The 25,516-nt window shown below is 39.8% G+C and overlaps 1 protein-coding gene across 9 annotated transcripts in view; it reads right to left on the bottom strand.

Annotated features, from left to right (window-relative positions):
• The window catches only part of LOC108716080 (echinoderm microtubule-associated protein-like 6), a 112,611-nt gene that overhangs the window by 66,120 nt on the left and 20,975 nt on the right, over positions 1-25,516 (bottom strand). For all 9 annotated transcript variants that reach the window (XR_005961176.1, XR_005961175.1, XM_041562439.1 and 6 more), the window contains exons 2-15: positions 23,444-23,603; positions 20,646-20,744; positions 19,188-19,256; positions 17,440-17,625; positions 14,153-14,288; positions 13,411-13,612; positions 12,074-12,211; positions 9,604-9,860; positions 7,842-8,054; positions 5,904-6,071; positions 5,499-5,605; positions 2,867-2,985; positions 1,778-1,964; positions 337-442 (exon numbers count right to left, since the gene is read on the bottom strand). Coding sequence is in view for 7 of the 9 variants with exons in the window: in XM_041562439.1 (XP_041418373.1) it covers positions 337-442; positions 1,778-1,964; positions 2,867-2,985; positions 5,499-5,605; positions 5,904-6,071; positions 7,842-8,054; positions 9,604-9,860; positions 12,074-12,211; positions 13,411-13,612; positions 14,153-14,288; positions 17,440-17,625; positions 19,188-19,256; positions 20,646-20,744; positions 23,444-23,603 (2,147 nt within the window). In the remaining 2 variants the exon portion in view is untranslated. The remainder of the gene's footprint in view (positions 1-336; positions 443-1,777; positions 1,965-2,866; positions 2,986-5,498; positions 5,606-5,903; positions 6,072-7,841; positions 8,055-9,603; positions 9,861-12,073; positions 12,212-13,410; positions 13,613-14,152; positions 14,289-17,439; positions 17,626-19,187; positions 19,257-20,645; positions 20,745-23,443; positions 23,604-25,516) is intronic.

A 25,516-nucleotide genomic window follows, 5' to 3' on the forward strand; every position in this document is an offset into this window, starting at 1 on the left:
ATAGCTTATCTGAAAGCAGTTCCTTTGTGAAGTGCTGGCTTTTTCTGGAAGCACATGGCCAGGCAAAATGACCTGAGATGCACCTACACACCAATATTACAACTAAATACACTTGCTGCTTCATTTTATATTGTACAGTGAATTATTTGCAGTGTAAACAGTGTCATTTAGAAATAAAAACTACGTCATAAAAATCATGGCTGAATCTCTGCTATAATTCTAGGAGAGACTGTACAGGTTTAATATAACACTCAGCTGTACACAGACCATCTGAAGGCTTTATTTTATTCAGACCATTAAAAGACCATTAAAAATGCAGTCCTTGAAAAGACTTACCTGAAAAATCCAAGGCACTGACTCCCCTCTGATGTTGCCCTTTGAGCAGAGATAAGCATTTCAGGGTCTGAGTATCCCACACATGAATGGCTGCATCTCGCCCAACCTAAAGAACACCAAGAAGACCTTTATAGTTGTGTTAAAGACACAACAAGATACAAGAGCAATGTGTTAGAGGGAAAACACTTTAGGGGTAAATTACTTCCGGGGGGGGAGTGCAAAAGTGTACCCCTTAGTGCTGACTTACAGGACATTTGCACCCTGGAATTGCTGGTCTCAGCACTGAGCATAAATTACACTGATTGCTGCCTTTCTTTTTTATTTTTCAAACTGTGTGGGGCATTGTAAATTGCACCTCATGTCTCTAAACCACAATGATTAGGCAAAGGAGTCGCACACGCACACCTGGCCTCTCCCAATAATTACGTACGGTGCCTGGGGTATAGGAGGACGGCCCCTCCAACATTAATGAGCATAGAATAACTCCAGCACACGTAGCATGCTCAAGGGATTGCTCCCGTGTTTAATGTCAATCCAACATGTTGGATTGACATTAAACACGGGAGCAATCCCTTGAGCATGCTACGTGTGCTGGAGTTATTCTATGCTCTAAACCACAATGAGGCATTTCTTCCCAGAATTTCATTATAATACTAGGAGCCCCCAAAATAGCGTGTGCTGCAACTTACATTTCATTTGTCAATGTACACAGCCCTGGAAGTAACACCTCCTCGCGGAAGGGCTTCCTTGCAGTTAAGAGCACTATGGTGTATGTTTAGATGAGGCTGTATTGACACAAGTAGCCTTGTTAACTGAGTTTAAGCATGTGCTTAATAGTTCCCAATGTTTGCTTGGCACTTGCATTTGAGATTCTAAATGAGTCATTATATCTTAATACTATTTCAGAACTTTTCCCATTTCTGGATCCAAGGCAAAATAATGATATTTACATTTAGGCATTGAACTTGGAGCTGCCATGATGATAAATATTTTCAGTTATATACCTGTACTGCCAAGTATCTATCTATATCTATCTATCTATCTATGTATATATCTACCAGTTCCAAATACTTGACAGCATAGATGAAAGTGATCGTGACAGTACAAACTGGTTATAAAAAGGGGGCTTTATGGTAATGTATATAAATTACCTCCATTCTGGATCTTAAAGACCTGTGCCTTGGTTGCTAAGTGTGGGGCAGCATGCCAAAAAAAATTGCACTTAGTATACGAACCATAGGATGTGGCCGTATGTTTAAATGTGTTGGATTTATATCAGGTATGAAGATTGATTCATCTTCAAAAAATCCCTATTGCAAACTACTGACTTGTGAGATGCAGAAAGATGCAAGCATATTACACCATAGACCTGTACATTTTTCAATTTTTTTAGCACTTGCAAAGTTACGACCCTAAAAACATAAAGAACTATGCTTCATACCTGGCCAGTTGCTACATAATCTTTGACTGGATGAATGGCCAAGCTCAGGATGTCATCATCATGGCCAAGGTAGAATCTTTGGGTGTGCTGCACCCTGTCATATACCACAGCTATTGCAGCTACATGATACACCACCTCACCAGTCTGAGTATAGAACAGGTTGTTTCTGCAGTCATAGCCTCTGTAACTAGAAAAAAAACAATGCAAATATTATTTCAGACATTCAACAAGTAGCCTTCCATAGCTGTGTGAAATTAGGATTTCTTAATAATGCAAAAACTTGCAATTTATGTCTCCAAATAATCGTTCCCTTTGAATAAGTTCATTAACACTTCCCATTGAAAGAGAAAGCTGCCAGGAGATTTCATAACAGCATGGGGTGCAGCACTTATCTACCCAAAGGTGACCCCTTTTCTTTTGCTTCTTTTACAATGGCAAAACTGAACTGTTCTCCCCGTGCCTGAGTTGGGTTTCCTCCATGAACTCAAGTTTCAGCCCACACTCCAAAAACATACAGTTTAATTGGTTCCTGATTAAACTGGTCCCAGTGTGTATTGAAGGGATTTTAGGGTCAGGGCACATGCTCATTCGGGGGCGCCGGCGGGATGGCACTCGGAGCCATTTGTTTTATGAAGTTTCCTCGTGAGGCGACTTTGGAAAACGAAGTGATCCAAGTGTCATCCTGCCAGGGATTTACATCCTAGCCGGCGGGAGCCAGTTCGAAGAGATTAGTCTCCGCAAAGAAGAGTAGATTTGTCGCCGAAGAAGAGGACATTTGTCACTGGGCGACTAATCTTCCCAAATCTGAGTGTGTGCCCTGACCCTTAGACTATAAACCCTGGGGCAGGGACTGATGTGAATGATGTATAATCTCTGTAACGCATTGCAGAATATGTTGGTGCTATACTAAATAGGATAATAATAATAATATGTATAATATGAAAACGTTTGGGCAGTAGGCTGAGGTGACCACCCTAAATTCTACATGTGGCTGTGGATTGGTGATACATCTTGTGCTTGTTACTGGTAAACTGTCACAATGATTGTGCTCAGTTGATAAAGAAAGGAAAAGATTTATTGCATAGTTACCCATGTACAAATTTTAGCTTTAGACTCTCGTCTGGGGCTTTCTCTCTTTTGAGGGAAGGCAAGGACTGTTGCTTCTCTTTGTTCTGCTGTTTCAGCTGAGGTAGATCTTCTTTGTAAACCTGGTAAAAGATAACGTTAGAGGTTGAGAAATACAGGATCCAGCAAAACAGTCACAATGACAGGCAGTACTACTGATTAGATTTGACAGTAAATATATATTTGTGTGTGCATACAACTTTTACAAAGAAAAGCTACTACAGAGGGGACAAGAGCTTACTTATAATGGGCTATATGGGGTCAATGAAAGAGCTGGATTGAAGCCAAATGGGGTCCTTAACAGGGTAGTGATCTGGGGCCCCTCCCTTCTCTTGCCATGCTGTATTTGAGGCAGGTATATTTACATAGTAAAGGTGGCCATAGACACACAGATCCTATCGTGGAGGAAACCCAACTCAGGCACGGGGAGAACAGTTCAGTTTTGCCATTGTAAAAGAAGCAAAAGAAAAGGGGTCACCTTTGGGTAGATAAGTGCTGCACCCCATCTTTGCGTCTATGGCCACCTTTACATAGTAAGTTAGGTTGGAAAAAGACACCAGTCCATCAAGTTCAACCTTTTAAGTCTATATATAACCTGCCTAACTGCCAGTTGATCCAGAGGAAGGCAAACAACCCTTCGGAACCCTCTCTAATTTGCATCAGAGGGGACAAAAAATCCTTCCTGACTTCAAGATGCAATGGGACCAGTCCCTGGATCAACTTGTACTATAAGCTATCTTCCATAACTCTGTATTCCCTCACTAAGGGCTAAACACCATGCAACCCCTCCTGGTTCTTTATGCCAGAACATATTCTTATGTTGCCAAGATAAGGACTATCTTTTGGGTCAACTAGCCCTGCTGGGGTGTCTACAGAGCCTTGATCATTATTCAGCTCTAGACAGGTGAGCAAGGGCATAGCACACAGAATATTAACCTTACAAGTAGAACCTAGAATATAAAGCTGGCCATAGATGTAAACATCTTTAAAAGATCTTTTTGTTATCGTGAGACCACGATTATCTCGAACCGATCATTTAAATGTACGATGTCCATCAACTAAAAAGACCATTTCAGGCAATATTGCCAGGAAAACTGAGGGGAGCTGCCTGCTTGGCCCTGCAGACATAGATAGATTGCACAGGGACCGATAACATTTTTATAACCTGGCCGATCAATTTTCTGACAGATGGACGAAAAATCGTAAGATGTACAATCGTTCGATTCCCACTAACTTCACGATAATTTGACGGATTGGTCGGATTTCGCCAAAATCGGTTGTTCAGCAAAGAAAAATCTTTGCGTCTATGGGGACCTTAAGGGATTTTGCATTTAGCAATGTCAGGACTTGGGTAGCAAGGCTCAAGATAAATAAAGAGATTAAGGAGTAAGACAGTATAATGAATCAGACATGGCAGCTCTGGTTATTATGAGATCCAGTTTGGATATGGCGTATCAAATTCATTAGCAGTCAGGGTGCATTCCTTCTGTCAGGCAAATGCAAAGAGCAGCAGACAGTGAATTTACGGTCACTGCCGGTAGGAATGATTGCTTCTGCCGAAAAGCTTTTCAGTCTAATTAGAATGCGAAATGTTTCCATCAAATATTTCTAGAACCGACATAATGGCCTGGAACTGCAGGGGGAAAGAAAAGGCAATCTTCTGTCTCTGCTCACAAATTCATGCTTTTGTTGCTGTGCTTCGCCGCTTTCAACTCTATTCTGGATGATTAGCTTGCTCACAAATTACAAAGGAAATATAGGCTCCTATTTATAAAAGTAAAAGGCGAGAAAGCACCAGCCTCTATGTTTTACTCTAATGGACTTTACCATTTAGCTGTGAATCATACTGTGTGCAGCCATCTTGCCTGTGCCCTTTATCATTATCCTTAATGGTTCTGTAATACGGTTGGGGCCATCCTGGCTATTTTCTCCTTCCCTCAACGTTCTCATACTGAATACTGAGGCTTTGGTGTGTTCCCCGCAAGGTGCTTTGAGACAAGGTTGATGTCCTTTGGAATCACATTGTATGTGATGTTAAAATACACTTTGAGACTTTTCAGCCTCTTGGGTGAACAAAGCTCCAGCCAGTGTGATATTGTATTGGCAGGTTTTTTCTTAAACATTCCAATAATTATTATTTACATCTCCTTATGATGAATTAATGGCATGAAAAAAGCTGTTATAGGCTAAGAATAAAGCAACAGCTGTAAAATTTTCAGTTCAGGGGGCCATTATCTTATGAAATGAATACAGATACTGTAAGCGGAAGTGTGTTAGTCATTAGTTCATAATTTAATAGGAACATCTAAGACAGCAAATAATTACTCACCCCTAATTGGAACCTATCTGGCCTTCAGGCTGAGAGTGAGACCCCCAAGCCACTACTCAAGCCTGACCCCTCCCAACCCCACAATTTGGGAACCACTAGAATAAAGCATTCTGAGAATTCTCAAGATGATTAGATCTGAGATGTTAGACTTTGGTGATTCTATCTGTTTTGGTACATTTCACTTCTATTCTAGCAAAGGGCACTTCATCATATCAAATGGTAGTGATCACGTTCCATATGTGAAGTCATGTTTAGTTCTTTACTGACCTGGCGATCATAGTTGATTTGAGTCTCCTGTTCAATATCGGAGTCCAGTTCTGGGACATCGGACAAATCAGAATCAGAATCATCACTGCAGGAATCAATTATCCCCTCTGCAAGAGTGCAATTATAATGGTCAGTCAAGTGAATATATTATTGGCTCCTAAACCTGTGCAACAGATGCTTTCTTTTTCTGTTCTTAAAATTATATAAACGGATTTTCAGCAGACAAACTGAAATACCTTGCAGTATTGTATCAGCTGTAAACCAAGTAAAGATATTGAGATGTTCATCTTAATGCAGCATGGATGAGTTGTTTATTATTAATACAGTGTATATGGCAGAACAACAAGTCTAAACTGATATACAGCTGAAACATGAGGAATGAACAAAAGCCAAGTGCAGCCATACCTTGAGGAGCCGTTTCAATCACACCATTTGTTATTCCTTCGGGAATGAACCTCCACTGAAAAACAGAATGGTCTGCTCCCCCGGTGCTTAAAACCCACTGGCAGTCATGTGACCACCGAACATTAGTCACATGTGCCGAGTGACCAACGTATTTGCGAAATTTGGCTCCTAAAATAGTAAAAAAACAAAAATTTCAGTGGGTAAAAACATCTACATTCACAGATGATTGTGCACTAGGCTTTGCTCTACTACAGTGTGGCAGCTCCTTTTATACCCACTTTTATACGCTGACTCAGTATTAACAGAGGGACCCATATGCAGCACTCTGAACAACGCAAATGATTTCTTTCTCTAGTGTTTGGGGATTCAATTTGCACCCTATACTACAACAAGGGGTCTATTTATGAAACTGTGTAAAACAACTAGGGATGCACCAAATCCAGGATTTGGTTAGATATTTGGCCAAGATTCTGCCTTTTTCAGCAGGATTTAGATTTGGCTAAATCACTCTGCCTGGCCAAACTGAATCCAAATCCATAAAATCACATGACTTTTCATCATCAGCGAGGAAGTAAAAGCATTTTTTAACCACATTAGGGTTCAATATTTGGCCAAAGCTTTCCAAATGGCTGCTTTGAGGTATTCTTTGATTAGCCCTTTCCTTGTTCTTTAAACAACTTAGATCCATTTTTATGCTCCTCTTTAAAAAGAAAGCTCTCCCTTAAAGGGATCCTGTCATCAGAAAACATGTTTTTTTCAAAACACATCAGTTAATAGTGCTACTCCAGCAGGATTCTGCACTGAAATCCATTTCTCAAAAGAGAAAACAGATTTTTTTATATTCAATTTTGAAATCTGACATGGGGCTAGACATTTTGTCAATTTCCCAGCTGCCCCTGGTCATGTGACTTGTGCCTCCACTTTAGGAGAGAAATGCTTTCTGGCAGGCTGCTGTTTTTCCTTCTCAATGTAACTGAATGTGTCTCAGTGGGACATGGGTTTTTACTATTGAGTGTTGTTCTTAGATCTACCAGGCAGCTGTTATCTTGTGTTAGGGAGCTGCTATCTGGTTACCTTCCCATTGTTCTGTTGTTAGGGTAAGGCCACACTAAGCGATAGCGCGGCGATTTGACTCGCGGCGACTTTTCGCCGCGACTTTTAATCCGCAATCGCTGGCGAAACTTTGGCGCTGGCGTCTATGGGGAATCGCGCAAAATCGCCAGCGTAAAAACACACGCGGCGATCTTTTTTCTATTGTCGCTTGAAATCGCCTAGCGAGGCGATTTCGAGCGACAATAGAAAAAAGATCGCCGCGTGTGTTTTTACGCAGCGATTCCCCATAGACGCCAGCGCCAAAGTTTCGCCAGCGATTGCCGTTTAAAAGTCGCGGCGAAAAGTCGCCGTGAGTCAAGTCGCCGCGCTATCGCTTAGTGTGGCCTTACCCTTAGGCTGCTGGGGGGGAAAGGGAGGGGATGATATTACTCCAACTTGCAGTACAGCAGTAAAGAGTGACTGAAGTTTATCAGAGCACAAGTCACATGACTGGGGGCAGCTGGGAAATTGACAATATGTCTAGCCCCATGTCAGATTTCAAAATTGAATATAAAAAAATCTGTTTGCTCTTTTGAGAAATGGATTTCAGCGCAGAATTCTGCTGGAGCAACACTATTAACTGATTCATTTTGAAAAAAATGTTTTTTCCCATGACAGTATCCCTTTAAATTAACATTTACTATGTTATAGATTGGTTCAAATTAGCAGCAGTTCAACTAGCATTATTTTTATTGTCTTTGTCTATTGTTATTATTGTTTTTTTCTCTTAAGCATTTTCTTTTCTAAATTTCAAACTGCCACCTGGTTGCTAGGGTAACTGTATGAACTGCTGATGGCCAAAAGCGACGTGGGTATAATTCACCTCTATGGCATGAGAGCACGTACCTTTTTTCAAGCTGGGAAACCGGAACAATTTAACCAGCCCAAAGTCATCTCCAGTCACTGCTGCTGTGCTGCTGAAATTGGCATCCACTGAGTTGATATCTGTAATATCTGTGTATTTTGGCCATATTCCACTCACTTCAGGTCCCACCACACACGTCCATGAAAACCAATGAATTGCTTTGATTTCATCCTTGTTTGTGAGATGTTTCCCAGCTAAAATGTAAAAAAAAAACATATTTCTATGGTAATGCATTTAAATACATGTGCACCACATTTTATTAGCATTACAGGTTGAGATACATGCCCACCAAACTATTATCCCTAAATTGTGACCCCATAAGTCCACAGAGGTTCAGTGGGTAAGTTACTGAAGTGGGGTACTGAACTATGTTTTGGTGAGCTCTGAACTGCCTGCATTATGCTTTATAAGCAGAATATGTACTAATGCAACTCTCCTATGATTTCCCGTCCCTAATTCAGGATGAAAGTGCTGAGTTAGGTGGTTTAGAACAGTTCTGTTGATATGTGATCTCTCATTCCCTTGGCAGCTTCACAAGTTGCATTTAAGGGAGCTACAGCAATGCAGGTACCCAGAGTAGATGAGAAAGATAACATAAAAAAGATAAAATATACCATCCGCTATGCTGGTTATAAAGTACAGAATGGGAGGATCTAAATAAAGAATCTGGCACACAACCATACCCTTCTGCCAACTATGGTGCGCTTTTAATTAGATCAGTGCTGAAAGCTCCAGAACATAGCAAATGTCCAACTTCTAGAATAAGTCAAGGGAATATTTTCAAAGCTTTTCTTTTCTTTGTGCAACCCCTTTCTGTATCTCCTATCGTGTTTCTGAATTTCATTATTTTAGCTCCACTCTGTCTTGCCCATAACCAGCTTCCATCTTGTGCAGCTAATTGCCCATCTTGCTTTCCTTCCCTGACGTGATTATAAATTTTATTCCCCTTTAAAGTGAAAACAATTAGGGATGAACAGAATTCAGGATTCAGTTCTGGTTTCTTCCAAATCTGAGCCTTTTTCAGCAGGATTCAGCAGAATCCAAGTGCCTAGCTGATCCTATGAAAACCTGAAAAATCCTGCATGAAAGATATGGGATTTGACCGAACCCAAAAAATAAGAATTCAGTGCATCCCCTAGAAAAAAAGTACAGATTTTTTCAACATGGGCTCATTACGTTGGGTTTATTTGGAAAATTAAATAAACACTATTCAAACTGCCAATAATAAAAGATTTGCAAACCTGATTGCACAGATTGACAGAAAACCATGATAGTCTGTCTGAGTTTCCAAAGAACCATTTCTCAACATTCCTTAGGCTCACAGAGTCATGCAACCCTTCCCTTGTCCTATTGTGACCTGATGCAAGGTCCCTTTGCATTCCAGAGAATCTATTATTTTGCAATGGAAAAAATTGAGGGACTCTGTAAGCCTTGCACCTTTTTCACATAAGTCCAAATGAATGACCTTGTGTGTGTATGTATGTGTGTATCATCGTTACATAGCTTTGCAGGTCAAAGCTTTTGATAACTTTTACCTAAAATTCCTTGAACTCACATAGGAGTCATTAGAAATTGGCAGAATGTAAAAGCACGGAAGAGCTGGTAGAACGTAAAGACTACATTGTGATGTTAGCAAGACAGTTTAGGTATTACAAATAATATAATGGTAAGCAGATATTGTGCTCAGATATTTAAAGCTAAGCCATCTTTTTAAAGGCATGCCTATATTTTAAGAAAACTTACAAGGCATCTTATAGAAAAGTCTTTCTCCAGCACCGTCGTTTGTTTGCAAGTAATTGCTGTCCACAGACCAGTCGAGGTGAGTTATAAAACTGGAAGACTTGTTGCACTCTCCAGTCTTTTTGTACCTCTGTGCAACTGCATAGACATCTACAAGGCCATCATTGGAGCCCACTGCCAGATACGAGCCATCCGGGGAAAATTTCATTTCATGGATCACTTCTTTCCTGTCTTTAATGTGCACCACCTCTGTCATATCTCTGAAATAAAACAGAAACCACTTGAAAAAACTGAAAATTCTACTCTGTTTACTTTTTTACAATACGCCATTAGATCGGGGGTACCCAAACTTTTTAACCCGCGAGCAACACAAGCATGAACATAGTTTAAGGGGGTGCCAAATAAGGGCTGTGATTGGCTATTGGTAGCCCCTATGTGGACTGGTAGTCTACAGGAGGTTCTGTTTGGCAGTACAAATGTTTTTTATGCACAAAAACTTGCCTCCAAGCCTGGAATTCAAAAATAAGCTCCTGCTTTGAGGCCACTGTGAGCGACATTCAAAGAGTTGGTGAGGAACATGTTGAAATGTTACTCGTGACATCAACTTTGTCTATGTCAGTTAGTCATGAGTCCACCTATTAGGCTGCCCCCACCCATCTTGCCAGCACAGGAGACACAGGGTAAGTTAAAGGGATACTGTCATGGGAAAAAAAAAAAATTTTCAAAATGAATCAGTTAATAGTGCTGCTCCAGCAGAATTCTGCACTGAAATTCATTTCTCAAAAGAGCAAACAGATTTTTTTATATTCAGTTTTGAAATCTGACATGGGGCTAGACATATTGTCAATTTCCCAGCTGACCCCAGTCATGTGACTTGTGCTCTGATAAACTTCAATCACTCTTTACTGCTGTACTGCAAGTTAGAGTGATATCACCCCCCTCCCTTTTTCCCCCCAGCAGCCAAACAAAAGAACAATGGGAAGGTAACCAGATAACAGCTCCCTAACACAAGATAACAGCTGCCTGGTAGATCTAAGAACAACACTCAATAGTAAAAACCCATGTCTCACTGAGACACAATCAGTTACATTGAGAAGGAAAAACAGCAGCCTGCCAGAAAGCATTTCTCTCCTAAAGTGCAGGCACAAGTCACATGACCATGGGCAGCTGGGAAATTGACAAAATATCTAGCCCCATGTCAGATTTTAAAATTGAATATAAAAAAATCTGTTTGCTCTTTTGAGAAATGGATTTCAGCGCAGAATTCTGCTAGAGCAGCACTCTTAACTGATTCATTTTGAAAAAATGTTTTTTTCCCCATGACAGTATCCCTTTAATGAATTGATGTCTAATGACGTGACAGCAGTGATATTATACAGTATATTAGGACAACTAGCATCTAATAATCCATTCATGAGACCTAAAGGCTTATTTAATAAGCTACTGCAAAGTGCTAAGTGTAAAATTTGGATCAGTGTAGTTTAACCACAATGCAGTGTTTTTCCCCCAAATACACTGGAATTAGTAATAGTAGAAATAGTCTAGAGTTCTCTAGCATCCATGTACACAATTCCTTACAGTAGGCTGAAGGCTGCACTGATGCTCACTGCAAGTTGCTAGGAGCATGGATTTGTAATAGTAAGCACTTTTGTAAATTGCATCAATGCACACTAAGGGGAAGATTTATTTGTATTCGAATTTTCTAATTTTTTTTGGGTCAAAACTGTCAAATTCAAATTGTGAATTTTAATTCGAATTCGAATTTCGAGATTTATCATACTCTGGCCCTTTAAGAACTCTAATTCGACTATTTGCCACCTTAAACCTGCCGAATTGCTGTATAAGTCAATGGGAGAGACTCAGGGATCAATTTGGTGATGTTTGCAGCATGAATCGAGATTTTTAAAATCTAATCAAGCTTTTCTAATTTGAATCAAATTCAAATCGAGTTTTCTGGTCAATTCAATTCGTCCGAGCTGAGAAAATTTGATTTTATTAATACATTTCAATTGGTCAAATTTAGAATTTATGGGAGTTTACAGAAACTCACATGAATTCAAAATTCGACCCTTGATAAATGTGCTTCCCCCTCTTGCATGTATGACAGCACCTCCATTTGCAAATAAGCTTCATGGAGCTTTACAGAAATAGTTTCCCCCCCAAAATTTAGAAATAAATGTACAATCTACAAAAAAAAATAAAAAAATAAAACTCTTAAAAAACCTAAATGATCTAAGTAAATGTATGCTGGGCTATTTAAAATAATTTGGAGCGATACAGTTGATCAGGAAAAAATGACAAATGGTTGATTAAAATAATTTATTGTGAAAGGGTTTGCAGATAATAGAGATTATTCTGTACTACTATGACTTTGTACTACTGAATCAGCTCATACAAACTTATTGCTTATGCTGGTCAGTAGTTACACACTGATGCCAGCACATATAAGCATAAATTGCATATATCTTCTTACCTAACCCTGAGTACAGTGAAGGAGCCATCCTTCATTCCAAGAGCTAGTTGCGATCCATCGGGACTGAAAGCCACACTCCGTACTGCCTCTTCCATATTGCAGCGGGCAATGAGCGCATGATCTGCGAGGCTCCATAATCTAAAAAATGAAGATCATTTACTGTACCTGGAACCCAAGTGCTAATAAAATAAGTCTTATTGCATCAGCCTAAAACTGTATTTATATCTGAACTGTGTTTGTAAGAGTAAACAGCCCTTATCAGAATATAATATACAAAACATCCATCCATCTAGAGAAAGGGAAGCTGTCACTGGTGACAGGCATTTACATAATAGGTTTTCAGTAAAGCTATTAAGATGCCTGTCATTGAATGACAGATGATTCTTTTTTATGCCCCCTCCTTTATCCACCTCTTCAATTATCTCAGCTGCATTTCATCTCTTTCCCTCAATATCCAAACTATCATAACACACTGCCTGCTTATTTCCTTCTGGTAACTGGGTCTTCTTATCATAGTAAAAACAGGTATGGGACCTGTTATCCAGAATGCTCGGGACCTGGGGGTTTTCCAGATAATGGATCTTTTCGTAATTCGGATCTCCACACCTTAAGTCTACTAGAAAATCATGTAAAGGTTAAATTAAACCAAAAGGCTGGTTTTGCTTCCAATAAGGATTAATTATATCTTAGTTGGGATCAAGTACAAGCTATTGTTTTATAATTACACAGAAAAAGGAAATCAGTTTTAAAAATTTTAATTATTTGGATAAAATGGCGTGTATGGGAGGCAGCCTTTCCAATTAATGGGTTTCAAAAGATTCACTGGCACTCAAGGCTGGTTCAAGCAGGGACAATACCGTGCGTGTTTATTTGCAGTTGTGCAACGTTTCGGGGTTGTACCCCTTTGTCATGCTTGACAAACATTGCACAACTGCAAATAAACACGCAAAGGATGGTACCTGCTTGAACCAGCCTTGGGTGCCAGTGAATCTTTTGGAACTATTTGTCTGGGAGGGTGCTGATCCCTCCATCACCGTGCACCAGGCGCTAATCAAGAAAGCCAGGGTGTGCGAGTGGGCCATATATTCCAGATAATGGGTTTCCCGTACCTGTATATTGCTACTCTCCAATTTTGTACTGCTTCTCTGTCCCACCTATCAATAGAGTAATGGCAAATGTGCTTTCAGGTGGTTTGAGCAACACATTTTTCAGCAGCCAAAAATGTGGTGCCAAAAAATCTAAAAGCACCCTCCATATACAGTACTTCCACTGAACGTACCATTTAATTTTAAAAAATCTATTTTATGCCAACAAGCATAGATTTTCTAATGCCTTACCTTACTGAGCGATCATCACTGCCCGTAACTGCTAAGGGCTTCTTAGGGTGCAGAGAAAGAGCCCAAAGCTCTCCTTCACAGTGTCCCTGCATTATGAGCATGGGTTTATCTCTTTCTCTCACCATCACCTCAAATATTTCACTGTCTTGGGTCCCAGCAAGAATTCGATCAGCTTTCCAACAGACACTCCGGATAGAAAGCCCTGGGTAAAAGGATTCAACGCAAATAGTGAATGTTTCCTGCAGCCAAAAAGGCTCATGGTACAGCCTAGAATATCCTAAATAAGATATATTAATACTGCAGCCATCCAGGAGATGTCTAGCTGAATTATCACTTATTAATATATCTCAGATCAAGATATAAATAAACATGTGCTTTAAGCAGAAATGATAATGGAGCACCTTGGGTTTACATATAACAATAATACAACACGGCACATTCAGAACATTGACAAGCTGTTGTTTGGAAGGGACCCCGCTGATGTCAGTGACCATGTTTATATGGCTGGTGATTAGAAAAGAATAATATCAGGAATGTCAAGATGGCACCATCCCAGCAGTAGCTACAAAAACACAATTGCTGCAAATTTAGCAACTCAATCAACAGAAAAGCAAGGCCTACATTAGGTGACTGTGTCCTTTACAACCTCAATATACTAATGTGTATAGACTGCAGCTCTGGCAATTCTCAATGAAAGGCAAACTAATTACTACCGACATGTAATTCATGATGATGTACTTACCTTTATAACCTTGTTCACTTTCTCTAAGATCAATTTTAGTGATTGACTTGAAATCGGTGTCCCACAGGCGTATGCAGCCGTCCCTTCCTCCTGTAGCAAAGCCTTCTTCACAGGCATACATGCTAAATATCCCAGCCTTCAATGTAAACCATAGTTAAAATAATTAGTTTTTTGATGGACATGCACCTGATTATTGTTGGTATCATATTAAATCTAAAACATCTACTGCATAGCACAAGCAAACCAATTAATAAAAACCATGTGGCTTAGTGCACAGATACTTGGGGTCGATTTTTGAATTCATGTGAATTTTTTGTTAATTCTAAAATACTCACAATTCGACTGAGAGGTTAAGAAAAAATTGGAATGTCTAATATTCGAATGGTTCCGACCTGAAAATTTGAGTCGTATTTGATTCGTATTCGATTAGTACGAATCGAGTTTTTCTCCCGAAAAAAACCTGAATGTCAGGAAGGCAATAAAAATTTCCAAATGGCTAAACTGACCTCTGCCATTGACTTGTAAATGAATTCGGCAGGTTTTAAGTCGCAAATATTCAAATTAGGACTGTTTCCATGGTCGAGGAGTGATCAATCTCACATTTGAATTTACATTAGAATAGGGGGATTAAAATTAGAATTTTGACACTCGAAAATTCAAATTTACAATTCGACGGAGGGGGTAAGATGTTGGCAAGTACCTATTGTGCTGGAAGAGCTACATTTAGGAGCAGTTACAGCTCTGGACAAATCAATGTCTGCATTTTTTATCTTTCTCAAATTGGAATATTCAAATTAGGGATTGGATTCAGTTTGGAATTCAAACAAATCTTCTATGGCAGACTTTGGTGTTCTGGTGATCTAAACCCAATATATATGGATTTGATGCATCACTAACTTCAACACTGCAAAGCGTCTGACTTTCTCTGCATCTTTGTGGCTGAGAAAGTCTATGGTGGACATAGTGGTCTACAGCCCATATTGCTGACAGTAAAGTTTCAGCGTATAGAAAACCATTCTTACTGCTTTATTTTAGCATGCCTGATTTTTGTCTTTAACACCCTCTAGAGATCAGTCTACGGGGTAAATTTATCAAAGAGTGAAGTTCCGCCACTAGAGGGAAATTCCGCAGCTCTCAATTCATTTCTATGGGATTTTGAAAGGCGTATTTATCAATGGGTGAAAGTGAAATTTCACCCTTTGATGAATAAGCCCTTAAAAATCCCATAGAAATGAATGAGGAGTGGCGGAATTTCACTCTAGTGGCGGAACTTCACTATTAACTTCACTCTTTGATAAATATACCCCTTTATCTGAAAACCATTTAAGAGTTACCACCCTACCCATAATCTCTTCCAACATGGTCACTAGTATTACTATTTTTAAATGTTTTTGGATGTTACACTGTAACCTTATGCATGAGCAAAAATATATTTATACAGCTGCAATGCTTGAGATTTTTAATTTTAACATCATTAACCTACATTGGTTAAAACATTAAGTCATTAAAAAAACATCAGGAAGTAAAACGTTTTCGCATATTAGAGTGAACGGAATGAATGAAACTACTGTGTAAAAAAAATCTCCTGTGCTCCGGCTCTTGCAGATCTACAACTGGGCCCATGTGTACAGAATGCTGGGAGCTGCAGTTCGGTAAAAGTTGTGACTCCAGAGGATGATGGCACAAGGCACTTATCATGTTGTCTCTCATTGTTTAGATTTATAGAGCATTTCTGATCTGAGAAGAGGCTGTATTGGTGCCGCCAATGGTCTAATGGGTCACAATTAAGCATCAAATCATCCACAGGCAACAGAAAGACTGAGTTGTGAAAGAGTAAGAGACTGCATCTCGGTGATGAACGTAAGCAGTAAATTTCCAATATGAACTTTTATCTCTTTGTGGCTGCACTGATGGATTAAGGAGAAGCCGTGAACAGTTTCAAGAAAAGCACTAAATATGCTAAAAAGCTGTTACTGGGTTTATTATGTCATTTTCTGCAGATATGCAGGAAATTAATGATCATCATTTATTTATATAGATTAATGCTTCAATACCATTGGCTCAGCACTGTGCAATTATTGAGACAAGAAACAAGTCCAATACATACAGTACATAAAAGCAGGAAACTGCACGGGCTGATTATGGATTGGTCACTGTAATAATCATAATGACAAAAATTATGCTTTTATTTTGATAAGTAAAAGAAGGTGACGCCAACATTTACTGAAGGCTTTTTAAACAGTTGATTATCAAAGCCAAGAAAGCATTCATAATGATTGTCATTATAATATTGGCACCGGGGACTGTTTCATCAGAGTCTCTTGATTTTATTTCAAGTTCCCTCAGGGAAGGAAGCTGTACAGCACAGTCTGCACAATAAATGCAAAAAATAGATAAATAAGGCCTTCTGCGTTCAATAACCTATGCCCATGTGATGAAGGCCTCAATAGTCTCCATAAACGTACAAACTGGAGGGTTTATTTAGAATTAGAGCGCAGTCTCGGTATCCCTCTACATGTACAATTGGAATTAGAACAAGGTCACAGCAGCCTCCATATATGTACAAACTGTGAGGTTCATTTGGAAATAGAGGGAGGCCTCAGTGGTCCACATACATATACAAAGAAAGAAGTTTATTTAGAAGTAGAGCAAGGCCTCAGTGGTCTCCATACATGTACAAACAGTTAAGGTTCATTTGGAATGAGAGCAAGGCCTCAGCAGCCTCCATATATGTAGAAAACTGTGAGGTTTGTTTGGGAATAGACAGAGGCCTCAGTGGTCCCCATACATGTACAAAGAATGAGGTGTATTTGGAATTAGAGCAAGGCCTCAGTGGTCCCCATACATGGACAAAATGTAAGGCTGATTTGGAATTAGTTAGTTTTTACTAGGAAAAACAGTGAAGCCTCGGTGACTCCCATACACGTACAAACTGTGAAGTTCACTTGGAATGAAAGCAAGGCCTCAAGAGCCCCCCATATGTGTAAAAACTGTGAGGTTCATTTGGAAATGGAATGAGGTCTCAGTGCTCCCCTATTTATATAATTGCAACCTGTGTTCCCCAACTGTGATATCAATAGTGAAGTGTAAAGCCTGTATGTTGCCTGTGATAATCAGGTGTTGCTTGGATTAACTTCAGAAAAAAACATTCTTCAGTGTTCGTTATGTTCATCATTTTATACCAAGGGTTATCTTCTAAAATTCAATTCTGCATACAGTGTAATTGTAGATATTATTTAACACATCAATGGTACAATGGTACAGGCAAAAAATGAGCAAGTACTTACACTGTGAGCTCCTTGAATGGTTCGTGTCAAAGTGAGCCCTTTCCATACATAGATATCACCATTTAATGCCCCCGAGTATGTGACATCATCTTTTGCGCAGGCCAAACACAGGATGGTTTGCAGATCTCCAGTTTTCCCAAAAATTCCCCTTTTAGCAGTGAGAGCATTTCCACACAAGATCCAGAACTGTAGAAATGTAACAGAGCAGCTTTGGTTCATCTTCTACAAATATTGTTGGTGTTAAATATTACAAACAAGCTATTTTCTTAAAAATGTTTGAACAACAACATTTTTATTCTGTACAATAAAGGTATGGGACTTCCTTGTTGGTAAAGGTATTAGCATGGTCCAATGTGACAGTACAATGATTTGATCAGGCCCACTAAACATTGTATACATACACACAGTCCGTTCCAGTAAGTGTATCTGTCCCAGCAAGCTGCTGCCAAGATCATAGAGAAACGAACAATGTGAGACTGCCGTTCTGTTGGAGTGGATTATAGTTGGCTGAAGTACAAGTACATTATACCCTTCAAGGAAGATCTTGTCTTTCACAGACTACTAAGGAAAGCACCTGAGGCTGTAATTGTTGTGGGTATAGCTACAGAGCTGCTAAAGCATAAGCAGATGTATAGAAGTTTATCACTTTGCCCCAAATATGTACAGTAAGCTCTAAATTGAGATCTGCACACAACATAAAAAAACCCAAAGGCTGAGAATCAGGCTGGTTTCATTGCCCCTGCACCGTAATCATGTAAGTATGGGAGATATCTGTAATGATGGCACATGGGAAAAAGAAGAACATATCAGTGAATGTTGAAAGCCTAAGTAATGGTTTGTAGACCTGGTAATGGCACTAGTATTGAGATAATGAGAGAAGACTGCATACATTATCCTTGCTGATCAAGATTGTCACTGGTAGATATTTTTCGGATCTGATGCAAAGAGAAAATCAATAGAAAGGAAATAGATTTGGCCCCTTATGCTTGGATTGGGTGATGGGAAATTATATTGGGCTGATAAGATAGGAAGGGTGTGAATATGAATTGTTGTGATCAGATTCTCACACAGTTACTGTCTGCCTGGAATGGCTCATGTGATAGGAAGGACATCAACATGACCTGTACAGATCACAATGTCTCATACAAATATGTTCAGCTTGGATTAGTGAACGACAGAGAGCAGTTATAAAAAAGAAGGCAATATGACCTGTTCTGGTCACCATGTCTCTCACAGGTAAGTTCTTCCTGGATTGGATATTGAGAAGTGATATAGAGTAAATATGATAGGAAGGACATGAATGTGAACTGCTCTGTTAGGAAACTTGGATTTTTTTTGCCAAAAAGAGCAGATATGATAGTATGGATATTGGAAAAATATCTGCTAACCATGTTCATCACTGGAAGGTTCTGCTTCAGAAAACCAGGGCTGGCTATTGTGTCTTCCAGCTGCTGTTATATCTCAACCATACCAGGAGCAGCAGTGCCACATTTGGAGGGCACAAAGGCCTCCCAAGTTTTTAGTGTAGTAATAAATGTATGAGGTTCTACCAGCAACTCCCAAATCACTACCAGCAAGAATCACAGCCCCAAAAGCTTAAGAGAATTTATACTAAGGAACGTGGCTTAACTCGTTTAATGTAGATTTAGATTTCCTTTCTGTAACTGCAATGAGGAATATAAAGTTATTAAAACCGGGACAGGTTTAATTGGTAATACTAAAATTGTTTTTAACAGAAAAAAACGCACCTTTATGTGCTTAACTCCACAGCTAACCAGTCTGTTTGACTGAAATGGATCCCAGGAGATATCAAATATCTGTCAGAAATGTAGAAAAGAAGAAAATTGGTTTGTATATTATGAATTAGCAGCTGTTTTTAATTGTCTGTTTCATGACCATATAAAACATGAGGCCGAAGGCCGAGTGTTTATATACAGGTCATGGAACTCCGAGGTAACTTCTAATATCCTCATATTTTACAACTGGGGGTACTTTATTTATTATAATACACAAATTTTAGTAAGTCATGTGACAGAAATGACATCACTACTCACCGTTTATAACTGATGACATCACTACTCACCGTTTATAAGGATATAATTTACAGGATATTCATGGCTTTTGTGTATTATATATTTATAAGTATAACAGGTGGATGGGTCAGGGTCTGCCTTAACCTTCCTTGGGTTACTATACACACTGGTACCGGAACCCGAGCAAGGGGTCCAACTCCCAGCAACTCCTGGTAGGCACACTATAATTAGCTTCTCTATATTCAGGTGGGGCCCCGCTTATGGGATGGAGGAAGGTATTGCTACTCGGGTAGAAGCACACACAGCAATCACTCATGATCAAATAACTTGGGCGCCAGTGGTTCTTTAAAACAGCCAAACGATTTATTGAACCGATGGTACACTTCTCAATGGTCAATTACTTCACAGATTCAAGATATATGCTCAGATGGTACACACCATGAACATGTGGTGGCAGCAGGTCATTTACACAAATGTATTACTCACAGATACTGTCTGATCCTTGTTAGTCAGCTTTCTCACTGGATTGTATTACCTGCATCTGGTGCACAATCCCCATTGAAGTTGAATCTCACAGCTGGTCCCACACTCCACACTCTCTATCCCTGAGCCTGACCACTTGAGTCCCTAACCTGGCGGCCTTGTCACCACAGGGTACTAACCCTTCACTAAACTCCTTGTTGGAGCCTTAGCTGCTCATTAACTTTCCTGAAACTATCTGTCACTCCTATAGTGACCTATTACAGTTTCTGACCTGATGACACTTGTATGCTCCTATACTGAGGTCTACCTCCACCTCAGGCCCTATCAGCATCACACCACCTCCTCCAGAGGGTGGGTTCACCAGAAAGAGGCAGAACACATGGGGCATAGTGATGTGCGGTTCGGGATTTCCCCGACCCGCACCCAACCCTAACCCGCACAGAAGAGTGCAAGGTCTGCCCGAACCCACCTGGGTATACCCTGCGGGTATCGGGCCGGCCCACACATCACTAATGGAGCATGCCTTTTTATAACCTCTGTGGAACTACTCCCCCTCTGGGAAAAAGGACCCAGACTAGCTGGCTAACTAAATCTTCGGGGCATAGGAAAACTTTTACATTCTTACATAAGAAATAATTTTATAATGTGGAGTGGTTAGCAGTAGTCTGGAAGAATTGTAAAGAAGATTACCCTGTCAGAATGGCCAGTAGCTGTTGCCAAAACTTTACCCTTCTGCCAGTCCCAAATGCAGACTGTATTTTTGGCATCCAATCCCACAGAGGCCAGGCGCTGATGCAAAATAAAATGGGAGAACTTTATTAGTAAGGCACATATAAGGAAAACAAGCAAATAAAGCAATACCATCAATAAGAACGTCTATATAATTGAAGCTCTAGCAAGGACGGAACATAGATTTCCGGTAGACAATGTATAGAGACACTGGCAATTTAGAAAAATGCTAAATCTTCCAGGGTTGGCTGAATCTGAACCCTAATTTCATATTCAAATAGGAGCAATCTGAATAAAAATCAAGGCTTCCAATTACCAGCTCATCAGGCATAAGCAATTTTTTTCCAATTGAGGTTTTGTTTTTAAGAGAGGGCACAGCGTGTCTCTAAAATATTCAGTTAAGCGTAATCCATTGGGCTATGTGTAATGCACGGCCATATGATCCAAATCAGTCCAGTGAGGCAGAAATGGGTTATGTATCTGATAACATATGGGCTCATGGCTTGTATGGAGCTCCAGCTTTGCTGTGATCATCACAAAGATCCCCTTGCCTACATGCAAGGAGAACGCAAAAGATACACAACTGCAAAAAGCATCCACATTCTAACACAGTACAAAATGACAGGGGCAGACTATTGTTTTAACAAACAGCAGAAGTAAAGAACACAATCTCATGCTGACATTTCATGGCCAAAAGGAAGAAAATGAGCCCCCAAGCCAGAGTGATTTTTATTTGGTTATCAGTAATCTCAATTACAAAAATGAATTGCAGCTGTGCCCAGAGAGATGGCACCAAGGTTCAAGCTGGCATGGATGATTACAAATTTGTACTTGGGAAGAGGTACAACAGCTAAAATAACTAGGAATGGTCTAATGCTCTTAGAAAATAAGATTGTAGACAGTATAAAATACAGTAGCACCAAAAATGCTAGCTAGCAGGAAACCTGTTATCCAGAAAGCTCCAAATTAGAGGATGCCCATTTTTCCATAGACTCCATTTTAAACAAATAATTAAAATTTTTAAAATGATTTACTTTTTCTCTGTAATAACAGTACATTGTACCTGATCATATATAAAATATAATTAATCCTTATTGAAGGTAAAACAAGTCTAGTGGGTTTATCTAATTCTTATATGCTTTTTAGTAGATTTAAGGTATGGAGATGCAAATGAAGGAAAGATCACAGAAAAATCCCAGGTCCCGAGCATTCCTGATAACAGGTTACAGACATGTATATTATTATTATTAAATTATATAGTATATTTGTATATATAGCATAAATATATATTTATATACCAAAACAGAATAGTTTCCATGTCAAGTAGAATTTTGAATATTAGAAAGGGCAAATACAATGATAGGTCAGGGGGTCTGTAAATGTTGGAAGAAGGGGTAGCTTAGTGACTAAAGCTGGCCATACAGGCAAATAATACATGCAGAGATCTGATGTGGTGAGGTCGCCAAATGAGCAGATGTCTTCCTGATAAGCCCGTCTTGAGGTGGGCAACATCAGGCTGATCCAATCACGGGTCCTAGGGCCCAATGATCAGATCACAATGATGAGAATACAGGCTGCGGGACCAAGGACCACATCAACAAACCGATGCATCCCTCTATCAGACACGATTTTTAAACCTGGTTGAATGACATCTGGACAATTCCGGGGGAAGCCCGTCAGGCCCCATACACTGCCAATAAGCCATAGACGTGCAGATTATTAGGATATATCGGATGAACGAACGTCCGTTCCAATCTTCCGACCTGCAATTAAAGGTGGCCATACATGGAGAGATCTGCTTGTTTGGCGATGTTGCCAAACGAGCGGATCTCCCTCCGATATGCCCACCTTGAGGTGGGCAATATCGGGCTGATCCGATCGTGGGCCCTAAGGCCCAACGATCGGATCCTAACGATGTTCAAACGGGCGGTCGGATCGCGGGACCGCAACAACGAATAGATGCGGCCGCAATCCAACGGGATTTTCTGTCCCATCCGATCGAGATCTGCCCGACTTTCGGCCAGATCTCGATCGGTGAAGCCCGTCGGGGGGCCCCATACACAGGCCAATAAGCTGCCGACATGGTCTGTCTGCAGCTTTTTATCGGCCCGTGTATGGCCACCTTAACCCTTCAGATTAATATAAAGTAGTAAAGAGAACAAATCGCATGGTGCTCGGGCTTCTGACAAATAGAAGTGACAGTCTCCCATTGATATCGTCAGAGATATTATCAGTAGCCGATATAAATCTGTCCGATCGACTGAATGACCAATCGCCATGGCACTAAAACATTTGGGACAATTCACACAAGGTCCAAAAATCTTACGAATCTTCATTTCATGCGATATTATCTTAAGTCTGTTGGCAGTTTATATCGCCCCGCGCATGGCCACCTCAAGTTCATGACTGGAATAGCTATTCACTTGACTTGAGTAACAAGTTTGACCTTGTTCAAGCCACTTGATCCCACTGCACTCCAGACCCCACTCTTAGGCTGGGCCAGATCCTATGGATTCTCTGCAGGTGGAGAATCTGCTGCCCGGCTGCTCTTGTAGACAGGGTGGATTTTGGCTGAAACAGGCCGCTTTCTGCACCCTCTGGCTCTAGCCTAATACTTAATTTTGCATTGCAGGAACATGAAATGCAGAACAGTAAATCACCATATAAATGAGCAGTAAAAAAAGCAATATAGGGTATAAATACAGCTATCTGAGCCAATATGAAATATAAACATCTCTGTTAGTTGAAGTTATACACACCTGTCCATCTGAATTGAAAGCCAGCCCAGCCACACCGTGGGTATGCACATCTTTCAGGATGGAAACTGTCTGTACTGTATAGGAATCCCATATACATATGTAAGGATCTTTTCCCACCTGACCGGTCGCAACAAGGCTTCTGTCGGGGTGTAAAGCCAGGCTGTAAGGATGGAAACACATGGTGAGCAGAACATTACTTTAACAGATCGATGCAACTGCACTAAACGGAAACACACACATGTTATGACTTATAGGGAATATAGGAATTTAATTAAAACATTTTTCAAGACAAAAAGTTATTTTATATTTTTTTTTCTTCCAGGTCCCTGAGGGTATATAAGAATTCTAGCAATTTCATTGACATGTTTGGTTGCTTCCAACACAAGTGTCCATGTTCTTTACTCTATGTAATCCAAAAATGGCCTCACCATCCATACATTGTGATCTTGACAGGTCAGCCATATATAATACTGTACCTACTCATGAATCTGATTGCTTGGCCAATTGCAGAACAATCAGATCCATTCAGTCTGAGACCATTTGTCCAGCAGGAATCTGTCTGAACTTCTCACAGAACTGATTATTTAGTTGTCAGGTTAAATGCAATGTTTGCTAAGCTGAGCTGTTGATTCTTAAGGTGGAACAGCCTTGCATTAAAGCTTTAAATCCTGTTTTAAGTAGCGGCTTTCCCTGCTTGGAAGACCCTTAATGTTATAAATAACAGCTGCTATTATTAGCTATTCAATGTCAGAACTATGGCAGTATGTTACTATGGGATTGCAATCATTGAACAACACAATCATATAAATCAGCAAGGGAAAGATAAACAGTTCAGTCACATAGATGATTATTCATTCCCAGTAAATAGAGACCTGTCAAAAAGGGCTGCTCTACACGGGGAATTCTCACACGCCAACAGCAAACACTGCATGTGTGAATACACTTACCATGTGGGATGTGCGATTTCATTTCAATCTAACAGCTTGTTATTATTATTATTCTGGGAAGTTTAACAGGAAAAGGATAAAACATGAGATTATTCTAGTTCGGGGCCCCCAAACTTTAATTTGTAAAAATGATTGGGGAGCAACAAAAGCAGAAAAGGTTCCTGGGTTGCTAAATAAGGTCTGTATTGATCAATATGGCAGCCCCTATGTAGACTAAAGGAGACACTTTTTTGCAGGAAATTTGTATTTAGGTCTCAAAAACAGCCTTGGGATGGAGACCACACTTTTAGATAAAAGGAAGATGCAATTTGGGAATTCCTTAAACATATAAGATTTAAGCACTGCATATCTTGACAGCGCTATATAAATAAACGATGATGATGATGATGATTTATGATACCAATTAAATTCTTTCTATTTTTGCCTTCTCTAGGGGGCTTATTTATCAATATTTGGATTTCCTTTTCATTCTCTAAAAATGTGAGCTTTTTTTTTTAAAAAAAAAAAAATGTCTCTAAAATTCTAAAAATGTATTAAGTGTAAAAACCATTAAAAAAAACTAATACAAATCTTCTTCAAGTAGAAGCAGTCAAGCAGAAGCCAAAGGGAGCTGAACTGATCCTATTGGACTTTTTTTTAGCCATTCAGAGTTTTAGAGATTTTCAGATTTTTTTTTTTTGCTATTAATTATCCGAAAATGTTTTTAGGCTGGGGCCAGACGGTGCTGAAAACGGGCTTCTGAAATCCACAGGCCGATTTCAGGCACAATCAGTATCCTCTTCTTGTTTTGTGTCCGGAACCCTTGTGTCGGCTCTGGCACTAACACATTCGGTGCATTTCTGCGAAGGAACGCAAGACTTTGCATTTTGCTCTGAAATAGGACAAGGCTTCCAGAAGAGAATGATGGTAGCAGTTGAAATCAGACTGCGGATTTAAACAGTCTGATTTCGGCCCCTCCTGGCCCTAGGTTTTAGAGATATTCGTATTTTTTCTGCACTTTTTCCCATTCAAACTTTTTATATTTAGATATTTTAATAACTTTCATGACACTTGTGATTTTTGAGAGAAATACTCCCATATGTAATAAAAGGCAGTAAGATTGCCCAGGAGCAGTAACCCATAGCAA

This window comes from Xenopus laevis, chromosome 5L, assembly GCF_017654675.1.
Source record: "Xenopus laevis strain J_2021 chromosome 5L, Xenopus_laevis_v10.1, whole genome shotgun sequence".
NCBI classification, from domain to species: Eukaryota; Metazoa; Chordata; class Amphibia; order Anura; family Pipidae; genus Xenopus; species Xenopus laevis.